This window comes from Chrysochloris asiatica, unplaced genomic scaffold (genome assembly GCF_000296735.1).
Source record: "Chrysochloris asiatica unplaced genomic scaffold, ChrAsi1.0 scaffold00016, whole genome shotgun sequence".
Taxonomy (NCBI): Eukaryota; Metazoa; Chordata; class Mammalia; order Afrosoricida; family Chrysochloridae; genus Chrysochloris; species Chrysochloris asiatica.
Genome location: NW_006408534.1, coordinates 23,250,010 through 23,267,442, shown reverse-complemented (window position 1 = coordinate 23,267,442; position 17,433 = coordinate 23,250,010). Strand labels below are relative to the sequence as shown.

At 39.9% G+C, this 17,433-nt stretch overlaps 1 protein-coding gene across 1 annotated transcript in view; it reads right to left on the bottom strand.

Annotated features, from left to right (window-relative positions):
• Nucleotides 1–17,433, bottom strand: part of APOB (apolipoprotein B) — a 53,453-nt gene that overhangs the window by 12,606 nt on the left and 23,414 nt on the right. Inside the window, exons 17-25 of the mRNA XM_006835248.1 lie at nucleotides 16,066–16,233; nucleotides 15,394–15,605; nucleotides 11,383–11,565; nucleotides 10,409–10,530; nucleotides 6,387–6,597; nucleotides 5,317–5,492; nucleotides 5,009–5,196; nucleotides 4,419–4,564; nucleotides 1,346–1,719 (exon numbers count right to left, since the gene is read on the bottom strand). Coding sequence (XP_006835311.1) covers nucleotides 1,346–1,719; nucleotides 4,419–4,564; nucleotides 5,009–5,196; nucleotides 5,317–5,492; nucleotides 6,387–6,597; nucleotides 10,409–10,530; nucleotides 11,383–11,565; nucleotides 15,394–15,605; nucleotides 16,066–16,233 — 1,780 coding nt within the window. The remainder of the gene's footprint in view (nucleotides 1–1,345; nucleotides 1,720–4,418; nucleotides 4,565–5,008; nucleotides 5,197–5,316; nucleotides 5,493–6,386; nucleotides 6,598–10,408; nucleotides 10,531–11,382; nucleotides 11,566–15,393; nucleotides 15,606–16,065; nucleotides 16,234–17,433) is intronic.

Genomic DNA, 17,433 nt, shown 5'->3' with positions numbered 1-17,433 from the left:
TTCAAAGAACTAACCCTCCTGGTGATAATGGTGGTGGTGTGCTGTGGAGTTGTTTCTGACTCATAGCGACCCTGTATAGGGTTTCCAAGGCTGTAAATCTTTAGGGAGCAGAAAGTCTTATCTTTCTCTCGAGGAACCACTGGTAGTTTTGAGCTGCTGACTTGTAACCACTATGCTAGCAGAGCTCCTTAAGTACTCCTAGCTAAGTGTATAAAGTAGAATCTTTTGAATTAAGTCCTCAAGCACCTCAGAGAGCTACCTGGAGATGAGTTCTAGGAACATAGAAACTGGGGAAAACCATCTAATCTTTTTTGCTAAAAATGTGAAGTAAAATAAAATACATTAAAATACATTCCTTTGATTCCCCCCCTCCCTTTTTTTTTGAAGGCTATATGTATGATTCTGGGGAAATCATCAGTTTCATAATCTATATAAATAGGATGACCTTTGTTCTTTACACTCCCTCACCCCCACAAATTTTGGCTTTTATTTTCAAACCCATATATTTCAAAATGACAAAGAAATATTCTAAACAAAACACATGACATATAAGGATTTTTTTTGTTCCTTATCAATGCAACTTTCAACCTGAACAAGGAGCTAAAAGTAAGCATGATGCATTTTGTACTTTTCCTGAAGTTTCAATTTTTAAAATATATTTGTGGGCTTTTGAATGAAAAATTTATGTTTCTATATCTATGTGGCACCAGAATAATTGTGCTTTTCAAAAGAGTAGACTTAAATAAGTTTAAGGGAAGGAATCAGTCAAATCTGTGACCTCAAGTATAAATGGCCTATTGAATAATAGATCTGTTTCTCCACCTTTCAATATTTTCAGTGCAGCTAACCCAGTATCACTGCAAACAGTTAGATAAAGAAATGAGTCAAATTCCAACGGCAAAATAGAAAATTGTAAAAATTGGAACAATTGTCTGGCAATGAGTTCAATGGATGTGAAGAAGAATTCAGTATCTCCCCAAATCATTCTATTTCCTTGTGTTCAACGGATAAGAGACTCAAGCTTTTCATGGAAATGGTTGGCAGTTCAAACCCATCAGCTGCTCTTGTAAATCCTATACAGCGTTGCTAAGAGTCAGAACTGATTTGATGACATACAACAATAACAATGCCATAATGATAATAATAATAATAGGAATGCTAAGTAACAGTAAGTGAAAAGCTGTGGGTACCTCTGAAAATATCTGACTAGTCTATAGTAATGAATCAGGATGAGTATGTAAACATTTAAGTGAGTCTTCACGGAGCAAGGCAAGAGGAGGGCAAAGAAGAGGACATGTAAGCTGCAGTCTGTTGCAGAACCTGGGCCTGGCCAAGCATGACTCACCTTGCATACTGTAGGAGAACAGGTCAACCACAGAGTTGGCTTTCATGTGGTACTGAGCCTTCAGGCTGAAGTGATCTGTGCTGGTGTTGCCTCCAGTACAGGAGGCGGACCAGTTGTACACGTTGCTGTATACATTTGTGGACAGGTCCAGAACACCCAAGAGAGGTACCCATAGTGGATACAACTTAGGAATGGTAAATGTGGGGATTCGGAACTCTTTAGATGGCAAGGGGATTCCCACAAGTTTTAAACCAAGGGCTGGTGGTCTAATAGTTTCTAAGATCTTTAGATCTCCAGAGGATTTGCCACCAAAAGGCAAAGGAATCTCAATTTTCACACTGTTTTTGTTCAAGGTGTATTTGATCCGGCCATCACTGAAATGAAGAACAAAGACAGCGTTCTCACAATCAGACATCAGGGATGGAGAGTTATGCTCTTCCAAACAACACTAAGCACATCCCATTCTGAAATCTATGCTACACTCTTCCTCCTGCTCCTCCCTCTTCTGCGTATCCCTTGGCTCTTCCCTCTACCTGTCATAATACTCAAATCTATTTAAAACCCACCCAAAAGCTACTTCTTATTATCATACCATCAGAGTCATAGTTAATCTCTCATTCTTTTAGTCACATAATCCCTTATTGTTGTTAAGGGCTGTTGAGTCAGTTCCAACTCATGCCACCCTGTACAAGGTTTCTGAGGAGTGGCTGCTGGATTTGAACTACCGGCCTTGAAGTTAGCGGTCCAGTGCTTATCCTACAGCACCACTCCAGGACTCCTCATTCCTTATACATATCTCAAAAAGCATGACACAACTTTGCTTATTTAATTAATATTTATTTGTTCATTTGTCAGTGTCCATGTGACAATGTAATTTATCTGGAAGGAAGGACTATGCCTTATGCATTTTCTATCTTTTAGCTGCACCAAGCCTAGTATCTTGCATATAGGAGACACTTGATAATTATTTGTCAAATTAAATTGAGGCAACTAGGTATGTAGAAAGGGTATGGGAACCAGTAAACTTGGATTGTAGTTTTAGCTTCCATTAATTGACTATCAGAATGTGCTGGCTCCATATGTAAGCACCAGACTGCAAACTACAATGTCTGCAGTTCAAGCCTGCCAGCTGCTCCACATAGCAAAGATGAGGCTTTCTGCTCCGGTGAAGATTTAAAGCCTGGGAAACCCTATTTGTTGTTGTGTGCCGTCGAGGCGATTCTGACCCATAGTGACCCTGTATAGGGTTTCTGAGGAGCAGCTGGTGAGCTTGAACCGCCGACCTTGCAGTTCAAATGGCTTTGCAGTCTGGTGCATTAACCCACAGCGCCACACCAGGACTCCCTATAGAGAGTTGCATTTAGTCAGAACCAAATCCATGGCACTTAACAACAACAATTAACTCTAAGTGAATCAGGCACTGGTTCGGTGCTGTACGATAAGCACAGAACTGATGACAGCAAGGTGGGCAATTCAAACCGACCAGCTGTTCTTGAAAACCTGATATAGGGTCGTTATGAGTTGGAACCGACTCAAAAGCAAACAACAACAGTCTCACTGAATTAATTTCTCTGAGTCTTTGTTACCTGTCTAGTAGGGATAATAATACTCTTTCTGCTGACCTCACAGAACTGGCCTTGGATATCAAATGAGAAAAAATACCTTAAAATAAAAAATACCACTTTGCAATCATGTCAGTACTATGCACATAGAAAGAACTATTGTAATAAAGTGATACACCAAGGTTTAAAGGTTGTAGGTAAATTAACTCTTATCCATTGTATTGCTTCAGCAAGAAGTTGATGCTACCTACCGAGGACCCCAAAATTCAGTAAGAGGATGTACTGACAACAATACAGGTCCCGTTTAATCCTAAAGTCCCGTGCCCCAGTCTTTTCAACATAGCACATCAAAGACCAAGGGTTAGAGACATCTAGTAGTGGAGGAAAGTTTCTGGGCTCTCTGAACTGCTAGAGTTCCCCTATCTTTACTGAGCTTTGTCTCTATGAGTGCTTGGCCCACTTCATTCCTTTCATATTCATCTTTTTCTTTAAACTTTGCTGCACAGCCATAAAATACCAAAAAGCCCAGCTGACCCAGGCTATATTAGTTTTCTTAATCCTGAAAATAATACAAAGGACAGGCAATCTAAAAAAAAGACTTTTCAGCTCATGCTTTCTTTGAGTTCTAAAATATTTTCATGAAGTCCAGCAATCAAAGCACTATATGCATTTCTATAAATAATTAAAGTGGGCTCAAGAGTTTGGAATCTGATTTGCCTGGAATGACTTAAGGTATACTGTGGTTGTGTTAAGTGCCTGAGTCGGTTCTGACTTATAGAAATCCTGTATAGGGTTTCTGAGGAGTGACTGGTGGGTTTGAACTGCTGATCTTACAGTTAGCAGTCCAGTGCTTGTTCTACAGCGTTGCACTACGATTCCTAAGGTATACTACTAGACTTAAATATGCTCTTAGATTGTTGCCTTCATTCAGTGTTTCATTGAGGCTGTTCTGACTCATTATACTTCAACAGCCAGTCTGTAGTCAATAAATCCTCTTGTTTGTTGCTAAGTACTGTTGAGTGGATTCCAACTCATAGCAACCCTGGATAGGGTTTCTGATGAGCAGCTGGTAGGTTTGAACTGCCGATCTTGTGGTTCACAGTCCAGTGCTGATCCTACAGTGCCAAACTAGAAGTCATTCTTTAATTTCAAGTTAAATAATTATGAGAATACTCCAATTCTTAATGAAGTTTATTTATGATAGAAAAAAATTGAATGGATTTAGAATTTGGGTTTGCAGGTGATAATTACAGTTGTTGTTAATGAAGCATCTAAGTGTTAAAGTACCAGAATCCTCCAATTATGTTAGGTTCTTCCTGACTGGTTGGCATTCACTTTTAAACCTTTTGTACCATATAGCAGAAATACATAGCATTTTGTTAAATTAATTAATCTCTAAAATGTTTCAGTTGTTTTCTTGAAAAATGTAAATGAAAAAAAAAGTCATTGCAAAGCAAAAATTTCCATTTACTTTGCATTGTTGAACAAACATTTCTGATTTCTTCTTTTACCTTTTCAAGAATAGGTTTTCTGGGATGTGGAATTCTGGCAATCCCATTTTCTGTAGGTTCATCTCCTTTAGGCCATTGAGGTGATCTTGCAAAATCTGGGTATAAGGCAGGTCCCTGGATACCTTCTGAAGCCATGTGTTTGTTGCCTACAAAAGAAGAGATGTTTTAAAAAATAACACATGGATAAGTGTCAGAGTATATTAACATTAGGTAATAATCCACATTTGAAAGACCAGTTATTAAGCAGGATACAGCACTGAAAGGTAAAATAAATCCGAGAAAACTGGATTATGGCTCACTGATCTCCTCATCTACTTTGTGAAAGGAATGTATAGCATAGTCGGACCCTGAAGCTTCTTTTGATACTTCTAGGCACAAAAAATCTCTCTTATTAGCATTCATTTGACATTTATTATAGAGTGCTTCATTCATATATGAGTATTTGCATGTATGAGTATTTTCTTCCCAAGAATTCTCTAGCGGTAGCAAGGATGCCTTATACATCTTTGGATAGTGTTCTGTGCTTCAGGGTTGAGTATGTAATTAGTACTTACCATCATACATTTATTGACTGACTTATTTATACTTACAACTATTAATTTGGAACCCATGTGCCGGAAAGTTGTGTCTGTTTGAGGAACTCTGTGATCCAAGAGGCTGTTGGCATACAGATGCAAGCTGCTAGGAATATCAGAGAGATCCACTGGGAAATTAGAAACCACTTTTTCGGTGTTCACATTGGTGCCAGTGTTCCATTCAAATTCCACCTTCTCTTCATCTAGAAACACACATATGAAACAGCTGTAGATGGTACCAGATCAGCCTTTAATGGTTCTCAACATTTGCACCAGGGAGCAGTGTTTTTAGAAGGCCTAGTCTGGGGGGGAAAGGCACATACCATAGCACCATGTCACCTTCTTGGAAATCGTTGAGCCATAAGCTGTCGCAGAGGAGTCCATCTGGAGGAGCAATTTTGTGGGGGACCAGTGGGTGAGAATCTCACTTCTGGCTTCTGCTTGCAAACGGGGTATGGAAATAACACCCTTGATTTTGCCTTCTTCCTTAATGTCACAACTGTTGTAAAGAAAATCAGTTGGCTTCAATGAATTTATGCATTCCAGGAAGACGGCTGGATAAAACAGAAGCTCCTTTTATGGTAACAAAAACCAGATATGTGAATGGTTCAGAGAAATTACCAGAATTCACACTAATTAACTTCTAAAGACAACGTTCAGCACAAAAGCAGGACTTCCCATGGATGAATTTGGGAGCGGGGAGGAATTTTCAAAACTGTTTGAATCCAGCTCTACCATTTACTAGCTCATTGCCTTGGCTAGGACACATGGGTAGTTCAATGGTAAAATTCTCACCTTCCATGTGGGAGACTCACGTTCAGTTCCCAGCCTCTTATGCATAGCCTCTATGTGTCTGTCAAGGAAGCCTTGCACACTGAATAGCTTCTTTTAGCAAAACTTCTAGACGAAGACAGACTAGGAAGAAAGGTCTGGTGATCTGCTTAATAAACTCAGTCATGAAAACCCTGTGAATCACAACTTCTGATCCCCAACTGATCCTGGGGATTTCACAGGAATAGGCAGGGTTTCATTTCATTGTGTATGGTGTCACCATGAGCTGAGGACTGACTCAGTAGCAGCTAACAACAACATTGCATTGGCCAAGTTATTTAACCCATCTGAGCTACCATTTTCTCATCTATTAAACAGTAATAACTCATACCTGGTTTGTAGTTCATTGTGAAAACAGATTATCTCAACAAAGCACCCAGCACAGTGTCTGGTGAATAGTAAGTTCCCAACAAATGGTAGGAAGGTCCAATTGGACATGTGCTAAAATGAGGGCTTTCTGTTACTTGGATGCAGCCTTGGTAACAATCTGCAGGCCAGCTTTGCAGATGAAGAGGAAGAAGGGACAGAGCAGCTCAGGACATATCACCTAAGCCTTCCTTACCTCATGTGACCAGTAAGAGTGACCTCAGTGATTTTTTTGTTCTGAATGTCCAAGGTGAGCTTGTAAGATTTTTTCTCTGTAACAGATTCATCACTAATTTTGAGGACTGTCCCAAGATCAACATCAAAATGTGGAATTTGGATTTCACTGGACAAAGTCATACTTTGTCGGTTATATTTGAACATCATAGTAGCTTCACTCTGTGCCACACCTGAAAGAATGTACAAGAGAATTAATAAATGTGTATTAAGAAACTGTGTATGGAAGGAAGGACAATAAAAGGAAGAAAAACCACAGGTACCTAATGGGTTTAAATAAGGACATTTTAAACTCATTGCTGTTTATACATTCACTCAATGTACAAATACTTACTGATTGCTGTTATATGCATCCTGGCTCTCATGGAACTTACATTATAGTGTGGGAGAATGTATACACAATAGATAAGGAAGTTATTTGTGTCAGATTATTATAAATGTTCCGGAGAAAAGCAAAACTGAAGAGGAGGCTAGGGAAAAGAAGAGGTGCTGTTTTACATGCTGTAAGTAGAGAGGCTCTCTTCGAAAAGGGTTTATGAAGGTAGAGGCGGGATTGAGGAGAGAGGCTGAGCATGCAGATATCTGGGGGAGAGCCTTTCAGTAAGGGAAAATCAGAAACCTGATGTGGGGAAAACTCAATGTGTTCAAGACACAGTAAGGCAGGCCTACCCCATACCTCCATATTATTATCATCAAGAGATTCCTGGTCCCTGTCCACCCCTATTTCAGGTTCCCCTCTCCCAAATCATTTCTTTGTAAAAAAACACTCCCAGGGTTTCTTCAATTTCTATGTTTATCCATTTTATATTATTTTCAAAATATTGGCATCATTTTTTCTTTCTTAGTATGTACCCAACCCCCACCCCCATCTTTCCTGTGGGCTTTGTTTTACCTCTTAGTTTCATTGTATGATGTATTGTCCCTACATAAAACTCTTCCAAAGTGAGCACCAGAGTTTGCCTAGCCCCACAAATCTACTTTTCCAGTAACCTTCTGTCAGTAAATGGCAACTCCACACTTTAATAACTTGGGAAACAAAATTGGGAGTCATCCTGATTTCTCTTTTTCTCTTACATGCAACATTCAATATAATGGCAACCTTGTGAGCAGACTCTTCAAAATATGGCCAGGATTTGACCTTTTCTCATATATAGCTCCTCTGTCACCACGCTAATCCAAACCACCATCATCTCATGCCTGGATTACTGCTACATACCAGTTTTCTGCTCTTGTCTTCCTATAGTCTTTTCTCAACACAAACATAAATGAAATCATGAAAACCTTCTGCTTCTTATTGCATTTATAGTAAAAGACAAAGTTCTTATCATGACCCACAAGGTAATTTTCTCCAGCTTCTCCTTTGTTCTCTTTGTTGTTGTTGTTGTTAGGTGCCATTGAGTCGGTACTGACTCATAGTGACCTTATGCACAACAGAACAAAACACTGCCTAGTCCTAGGCCAACCTCACAATTGTTGCCACACTTGAGCCCATTGATGATGCCACTTTGACAATCCATCTTGCTGGGGGTCTTCCTCTTTTTCTCTGACCCTTCACCTTACCAAACATGAGATCCTTGTCCAGCTACTGCTCCCTCCTGACAGTATGTCCGAATTAAGAGAGACGAAGTTTGGCCATCCTGGCATCCAAGGAGCACTCAGGCTGCACTTCTTCCAACAGAGATCTGTTTGTCATTTTGGCAGCCCATGGTACTTTCAATATTCTCCTCCAACACCATAACTCAAAAGCATCAATTCTTCTAGGATCTTCCTTATTCACTGTCCAGCTTTTGCATGCGTATGAGGTTATTAAAAATACCATGGCTTGGGTCAGGTGTGCCTTAGTTCTCAAGCTGACATCTTTGCTCTTCAACACTTTAAAAAGGTCTTGTGCAACAGATTTGTCTAATGCAATACATCATTTGATTTCTTGACTGCTGCTTCCGTGACTGTTAATGGTTGATCCAAGAAAAATGAAGTCCTTGAAAACTTCAATCCTTTCTTCATTGATAAAAATGGTGTTTATTGGTCCAGTGGTGAAGATTTTTATTTTCTTTACATTGAGATGCAATCCATACTGAAGGCTGTGCTCTTTGATCTTCATCAGTAAATGTTTTAAGTCCTTTTCACTTTCAGCAAGCAAGGTTGTATCATCTGCATATCGCAAGTTGTTAATGAGTCTTCCTCCAATCCTGATATCACATTTTTCTTCATAGAACCCACATTTTCAGATTATTTTCTCAGCATTCAGGTTGAATAAGTATGGTGAAAGAATAAAACCCTGTCACACACCTTTCTTAATTTTAAACCATTCAGTGCTCCCATGTTCTGTTTGACTGACTGCCTCTTGGTCTATATACAGGTTCCTTATGAGTACAATTAAGTGTTCCGGAATACTCATACTTCACAATGTTGTCCATAGCTTGTCATGATTCACACCATTGAAAGCATTTGCATAGTCAATAAAGCACAGGTAAACATCTTTCTGATATTCTCTGCTTTTAGCCAAGATCCACCTGATGTCAGCAGTGATATCCCTCATTCCACGTCCTCTTCTGAATCTGGCTTGAACCTCTGTAGATTTTCTGTCAATGTATGCTTGCAGCCATTTCTGCATTACCTTTAGTAAAACTTTACTCGTATGGGATATCAAAGATATTGTCTGATGATTTCCACATTCCATTGGGTCACCTCTCTTTGGAATGGGCACAAATATGGATCTCTTCCAATCAGTTGGCCAGATAGTTGTCTTCCAGATTTCTTGACACAGATGAGTGAGTGCCTCCAGTGCCTCCTCACTTTGTTGAAAGAATTCCTGGTGCCTTGTTCTTTGTCAATTCCTTCAGTGCACCTTGAACTTCTTCCTTCAGTATCATTGGCTCTTGATCATATGCTACCTCTTGAAATGGTTGAACATACAGCGTTTCCTTTTGGTACAGTGACTCTCTGTATTCCTTCCATCTTGTTTTGATGCTTTCTGCATCATTCAATCATTTGGCCTGAGAGTCCTTCAATAATGAAACTCTAGGCTTGAATTTTTTCTTCAGTTCCCCAGCTTAAGGAAGTTGTGCATGCTCTTCCCTTTTTGTTTCCTAACTCTAAATCTTTGCACACTTCGTTATAATATTTGACTTTGTCTTCTCGAGCTGATCTTTGATGAACTTTTCTGTTCAGTTTTTGTACCTCCTCATTTCTTCCAGTTGCTTTAGCATCTCTGTGCTGGAGAACAAGTTTCAGTGTCTCTTCTGACATCCACTTGGATCTTTTCCTTCTTTCTTGTCTTCTTAATGCCTTTTTGCTTTCTTTGTGTATGATGTTCTTTGATGTCATCCCACAACTCTTCTGGTCTTCAGTCTTTAGTGTCTATGTATCAAATCTGTTCTTCAGAGGATCCCTAAATTCAGGTGGGATATATTCAAGGTCATATTTTGGCTCTCATGGACTTGTTTTCATTTTCTTCAGCTTCAGTTTGAATTTGCATATGACTTTATCTCCTTCTATTTCCCTCTCTGATCTCTGCTTCAACCATACTGGCCTTGTTCCCCTTCTTCAAACATGGTAGGCATGCACCAGCCTCAGGGCTTTTACATCTGCTGGACTCTTAGCCTGGAACATTCTTTCTTGCTTGGAGTATTCCCTTACCTACTTCAGTTCTCTTTTAAATGCTCACCAAATCATTAAGGCTTTTGCTCATTGTTCCAAATGGCTCAGTCTTGCTTCCATCAACTTCTGTTATTCCTTAGGCCCCTTCTTGTTATATTTATCTTACCAACACTGATCTGACATTTTGAATATTTACTTGTTTGGGTGTTTACTGCAAGCTCCATGAGGGCAAAGACTACCTGTTTTAGTCCCAGCCCTAAGAACCAAAGGTTATCAGATACTTACTCAATATTTGTTGAAAGCATTAAGTGAAACATGTTTTTCTTGTGAGTCATAATTCTGAGACTGTGTGCAGGGATGGAGGAGCCCTTTTCAGATACTGACCTTCTGCTTGTGTTACAAACGTCAGTGTGTCCACTAAAGCTCTGCCTTCTTTTTGGAGTTCATAGGTTGCACTGGCAGAATATTGCTCTACTTCTCCTGTTGGCCTGAGTTCCAGTTCAAATCTAAAGGTGGTAAAATTCAGTTATAATGTTAGAATTTTCCAGTGATGAATCTGATGTACCCCCGAACCACTCAGCGACAGTCACAACAAAAATTTGACTCTTACTTTAACATTGTCTCTGATCTTTAACTAATGATAATCTTTATGATCCTTTTTGGCCCATCCAAGATCCCTAGGCAAAGACAGACCCAGGAATGGCAGGATTTTTTAGACAAGAAGAGCATGAGCTGACTGCAAACCAGTAAAGTGAGGGGAGAGCAGAGACAGCAAGGAACTCTTAAATATGAGCTCTAGAAATAGCCAAACCAGTGTCTCTAAAGATTCAGAACCACAGAAGTTGGATTAGGAGCAAACTAGGTCTCCTAATCTAACACTAAGGGAAAAGAGAAGAGATCATTTACAAGTTGTTACTGTTTAGTGCTGTTGAGTCTCTTTTGATTCATAGAGACCCTGTATATTGTCTCCAAGGTAAGACTGGTAGGTTTACAGATAGATGCCTAGTGCTTAACCTATAGTGCCACATAAGGTGGTTTTAAAGAAATGATTTTCAACTGTGATGGGTGCAGTTCCCTTGGGGGAGTATAACAGAATCACCTTGGGGTATCTTTTTGAACAACAGACCCCCCTCACCCCCCATCTGTGGAGACACCCAGCCTAGAGTTAAAGTTTTGGTAGGAGTGTGAACATACTTTAGATGGGATGGGGCAGAGGGCCACTGTTTTACATAATCAAAGGATGGTGTAAATCCCTACTGACAAAGGTCTACAACACACAACACTTCTTCCTTTGTCCCACTAGGTGGCCAGAATGCTGAAGTGGGTAAGTGGTGGGTTGCACCTGGAGCATGTCTAACCTGGTGTCTCCAGTCAGTGGGTAGTATGAGGTAGAATCTGTGGAGCTGGCATTGGAGTAAGCACCAGTGGTACAGTAGTTCAGGCCGGTAAAGAAAGGCTTGCAAGTTGCCCAGGACTGCCTGTTCACCATCAGAGGTAGAATCATTTCCGTCTTGGTGGTAGAGACCAAATGCAATGTGTTACTAGTGAAGAAAGGAAAAACCTGAGTTATCTTCTGTTGTTGTTGTTGTTGTTGTTCAGTGCCGTTGAGTTAGTTCTGAGTCATAGCAACCCTGCATAGGGTTTTTGAGGAGCTGCTGGTGAGTTTGAGCTGTGGACCTTGTGGTTCAAACTGACCTGTTTCTCTCCCCTCTGTCCATACCCACATTGAAGTCTTTGAGTTACTGAGAAATAAATAATAATGTAAAGAATCCAGAGGCATATCTACAAAAATAGTACGTATGGTATACATTGAAATCACGACCCTGTCTAAACATTTGACACCCATCTTTTAGATAACTTTACCATATATTATCAGCTCAAAAATGTATGTCAAACTCTTAATATTGTACTTAACACATGCTGGTACTATGTGAAAATTACAACTGCACCTTCCTTGCTTTTACTGAGGAAAATTGGTCTTTGATGTGCTCAAAGAAATTTTTTCCCCAGTTTCGTCTCTGTCTACAATCAACAGAACAAGATCACAGTCTGCTTTGACTCATGGAGACTCTCAAATACAAAAGTATTAGTTCTAACTTCCTGGCTGATCTCTTACAGCAGACAATGGAAACTGAGATGGTTATTAGAAAATGCTCGGTGGGATCCCTTTCAAGTGCCACCCAGGGCATGTGCCACACCTGCCATACCTTCGCTACGTCCTGAAAGAATCTCAATGACAGTTATAGTTATTTTTGTGGTTCAGACATTGTACTAAATTCTTTATGTTTACTATCAGCAATCCCTACAACAAATCTGAAAATAAGAACTAGGATTCCCATTTTATAGGGGAATTGGCGGCTCAGAGATATTAAATTACTGATTCTGCTATCTGAATTTAGGCATTCTTCTTCCTTCATCTGATGTCATTTAGATAAGAGTGTTCCCCACCTCTATTGTCTGTAGTCTTTCCTCCAACATTGAAGAGGCTCAAGTCACTCCCTAAAGCACATATACACATCTTTCTTTCCCTTCTAGCTACAGCTCACTCTTATCCCCTTCACAAATTTCCTAAGAGAGTTTTCTGCTTTTGCAATCTCTACTTTCTTTCAAACATTTTTCAATAAACTATGATCTGACTGCCACCCCCACCACCCCACCATCATGTTCCTGAAACTACTTTTGTCAGCATCTCTAATCACCTTCTTGCTCCTCAGTCTAAGGGAACTGTTTATACCTTATCTTCCTTGAACTCTCAGAAGCATTCAGAAGAATTCCTTACCCATGACAAGATTAAGACTTTAAAGACCCTAACATCTAAAAAGATATGGTGCCCTTCTCCCAAATGCGTACTTGAAAAACTAGTAAACCATACATAAGTACAAGGTTTTTTTGTTTTTTGTTTTGTACAAGGATACTTTCTTTGAACTAGCTTATTCTTTTCCACTTAAGGATGTCCTAAGACCACTAAGACCATGCTATCTGGTGTGGTAGAACTTTAACCACTCACTCTAGCCTGCCTCTGGGGTCACCCACCTCATGGTTGTTCTTCCGTTTCTACAATTACTTACCATCTTCACCGTCCTTCAGGTCATTCCTTCTCATTCTTAGTTGCTTAGTTTTTTTCTCCATTAAACGTTTAATACAAATATTTGTGTTTTCATGGTAGTCTCTTACTTCTCACTTAAACCAATTGCTGTTTGACCTCAAGTATCTCTATACATTGTTTATCCCCAAATCTATATTTGGAGTTCAAATGTCTTTACTGAGCTCCAAATTAGATTTGGGAATCACCAGCATATACCTGTATAGGTACTTGGCCGACAGGTCCAATATTCATCTAGTTATTTATAAATGGCTTCATCACAGGACTTCAATTGCAGGATATCCAAATTGGACCCTATCTTCTAAACCAGTTTCTCTCCCTCTGTAGTCCCAATTTAAATAAAGGGCACCCTACTCACTTTTCCTCTTCCCTTTTCATCACCTCCAATATCCAGCCAATCACCAACTACTCATCTCCTAACACTTCCTAGCTTCTACTCACTCCTCCCTACACCCTGGCCCTCTGCTGGTACAGACTCTTACCATCTCTCACCTCTACCATTGTAACAGAATCCTAACTAGTCTCCCTTTCTTCAATTGTGCCTGTTTCCCACCCATTTTTCACACTGGCATAGAGTATTTCTTCTAGTACACCAACTTTATTTTTCCTTTGCCTTCAGAAGAAGTTCTAACTTCCTAAAATGATTTATAAATCTTATCATTGCCTGACCTCTATAACATCTCCACAGTTTTGATAGTTAAGTGCAGTACAGTCAGTTCTGACTCATAGCCACTCTATATAGAGTTTCTCAGGAGTAAATGGTGGGTTTGAACCACAGACCTTATGATTCATAGTACAGTGCTTATCCTATAGTACCACTCCAGGCGTCTTCATCTCCAGGTATCCCTCATTAATTTACTTTTGCATTTTACTATACTGAACATCTTTCAATTCCTATAATTGTATTATTTTTCTTCTAGACCATTACAAGAGCTTTTCCCTAGGTCTTGTTTTTGATGGGTTACTCTGACACAACCTTCAGATATTAGTTTATGTATCACTTTTCTCAGAAAGCTTTTTCTAACTACCATAGGCTACATGACAAAGGCTACATGCCACCCTCATGCATCCTCTAACACAGTGTTCTTCATTGCTGTTACTTGTCTAATTGTATGTTTTTCTTGTAAACTGAAAGCTCTGGAAGCTCAGGGATCTTGTGTCTCTCAATATGCTTGGTACATACTAGGCAATTAAACACTATTTTTGAATGAATGAAGGAATGTATATCATTGAAAGTAGACCTTTCAATATAAGGCTGTATTTTCAAACCATAAAGTTACATGCTTTACCCACTAAGCTGTTGTTATTTGGTGACATCAACTCAATTTTGACTCATAACGACCCCACATGACAGAATAGAATGGTTGTAATCTTTACGGGAACAGATTTCCAGGTTTTTCTTTTGTAGAGCTATTAGGTGGGTTTGAGTACCCAACCTTTACTTAGCACTTGAATGCTTAACCATACCCACTGAGCTGTTGTTATTGTTAAGTGCCATTGAGTCAGTTCTGACTCCTAGAGACCCTCTATAGGGTTTTAAAGGACCAGCTGGTGAATTAGAACTGTTGACCCTGCAGTTAAAAGTCCAGTACTGATCATACAGTGCCACTGAGCTAGCTAACACAAATTGGTATGTCCCTTGGTATTTTTCCTGGGGAAAATGTTAATTTCCTGAGGACAATTTCTCCAGAGCTACTGTTTTTTCAGGAAGCAAGGTGACTCTGTAAATAAGCACTGGACTGTAAGCTACAGGGCCTGTGGTTAGAGCCCACCAGTTGCGCCATGGGAGAAAGATGAGCCTTCTGCTCCTGAAAAGATTTATAGCTTTGGAAATCTTATACAGGGTCCTTATGAGTTGGAACCAACTGGAAGGCCCTTAACAAAACAACAACAACAGCAGCAGTGTTTCTTCATTCTAACAAAAAGAGAAAAGAAAACAAAAACAATCTAACAACAAGTTGTTAAGTGCCATCAAGTTGGTTCCAACTCATAGCAACCCTGGATAGAGTTTCTGAGGAGCAACTGGTGGGTTTAAATTGCTGACCTGCGGTTAACAGTCCAGTACTTATCTGACAATGCTACACCAGGACTCTTTACTGAGGTTGAATTAAAATAGGTAATTAAAAATAGGTAATCCAGAAATCTCCCAGTCTACTATGGCCTAAATGTGTCTCAGTAGCTGTCTAGTCTGGTCAAATTCTGCAAATACAGTCTCAAATTTCTCTTTTAAATTGGCAAAGCAGACAGAGCTGGATAAAAGAATTACCTGCCACTGAACAGCTTGACTGGCCTTTTTGGTGTAGGAACAATGAACTTCAGCTGCCCAGTCTTCAGGGCAACACGAGCCTCCAGGCCTGACTCATGGAAGAAGTTGGTGTTCATTTGGACCCCACTCCTAGCAAAGTCCGGAATGATAATGCCCATATTTGTTACAAACTCCACTGACACAGAGGGCTTTGCCACCAGTTCAGCCTGCATCTATAAGTTAGAAAACAGCATTTTCAACTTTGTAAAAATACCTCAGTCCGTGACAGTCAGTCATCCCTGGGCAAGCATCTCTGCATGACTCATACCTCAGCAAGCACTATTGTGATTTGTTTGGAGAAAGCAAAGCCAAGTATTCAGTTTCTCATTGCCAGGGTACACTGATACCCAGAACTAGAAAGTACCCAAGTGAACTTTAAATGTAACAGAATGAAAAGTTGACAGGAATTCTCACTTATTGAGAAAGCAGCAGAGACTTAGTGTTCTTGCCTATCACATTGGAGTTAGTGAGACAGAGCACCCTAGGAAATCTTAACACTTATAATAACAACTAAGAAGGTGATTATAATAATGATGAGCTTTGTCTTGAACTAGAAACAGACCTTAAAATTGTACCAGACACCTATTCTGGAGGAAAAGAACATATAGAATAAAAAAGTGAACAATGTCTTACATTGGCTAGTTCAAGTTTCAGTCCAGCCTTGGTCCCAGGAGTGATGATTCCAGATGAGGACACTTGCAATTGCAATCCAATTCCAGTGGGGAGTTCAAAGGCATTGTCCATGAAGATATAGTGAAGAAACAAGTCGTTCTCTGAGCCTTTCTTTATGGCTTCTCCAATCTACAGATTCAACAGGGGAGAGAGACTAAAAGTAAGCCTCGATGAACTGGATTTTACTAAATGCAACTTTTCATATGTTGGACAGTACTTACTCTTTATCCAAAAGAGAAGAACTAGCATATTTTGATTAGCTGAAGAGTTTGATAGATAAAAATTATTGATTGCTGATTCAATGAACTGGAGTATGAGAAGTTGTTTTTCAAAGAACATCATGTCATTTTTAATTGGTGATTCAGAAGGTACTTAAGAATATTGTTGGAACAAGGCAGATGGGAAAAAAGTTAGGCAGGTTTGCATGGGCTAAGTGGGAAAGAGGTAAATAATAATGTATGCACAACCTTTGAACAACAGGGCTTTGGGATACAGGGATTGAGACATGGTTGGAATGGGCAAAAGGGGAGAAATAATGTTAAGATGCTTGGCTGTCTTTTGAATCTTGGTTTCCTTGGCATACCATTATAAAATAAACACTTGATGGGGAGAGAAAGGAATAGCCAGAAGTATCGTCATAGAAAGCTTGTAAGTCTGTCTTCTACCTATAACTGATTGGAATGCCTAAAATGGGACTATAACGTGCCCAGTGAAGGAGGCTTCCTGCAGAGCCACTGCATTACATAAAACCATAGGTGGAGTCCTGAACCTCATCCCGAATTTTCTGAGGTGGGAAATTTCCCCTGGAAAGGATAAGCAGACCAGCCTGGAGCAGCTAGAAGAACAGAAGATACTTCTTGAAAGAAAGACCAACAGGAAAAATACAAAACAATGAAGGCAGTCCAACTGATTACTACAAGAACAGGCAAGTTGCTTGCCCAGGAGACATCAAGGCAAGTGGTTGGATCGCCTCAGGGCAAACCCCTTCCCAAGACTAAAACTCAATGGGAATACACGAACAGACATGAGCTCTGATTGGTGACCACGTTCATCACCAATAAAGGGAAGTGAGGGAAAAACAGCAATGAAGCTGTGAGCTAAGTCCTACGATGTTCAATAGACTCTTGTGAACCTGGGTGGAGACCTGGTTGGCCAGCAGTGTGGCAAGACCTGGGGACTTTTGGGCCCAGAGTCAGTGACATAGCCACAGAAGACTAGAGTGGAGAGTGAAGCGTCCAGCTGATAAGAAGAGAGGACATTTGCGTAACACCCACACTTGCAGATAATACCCACTTGACCTGACTTCAATGACTGGATGATCAGAGCTCA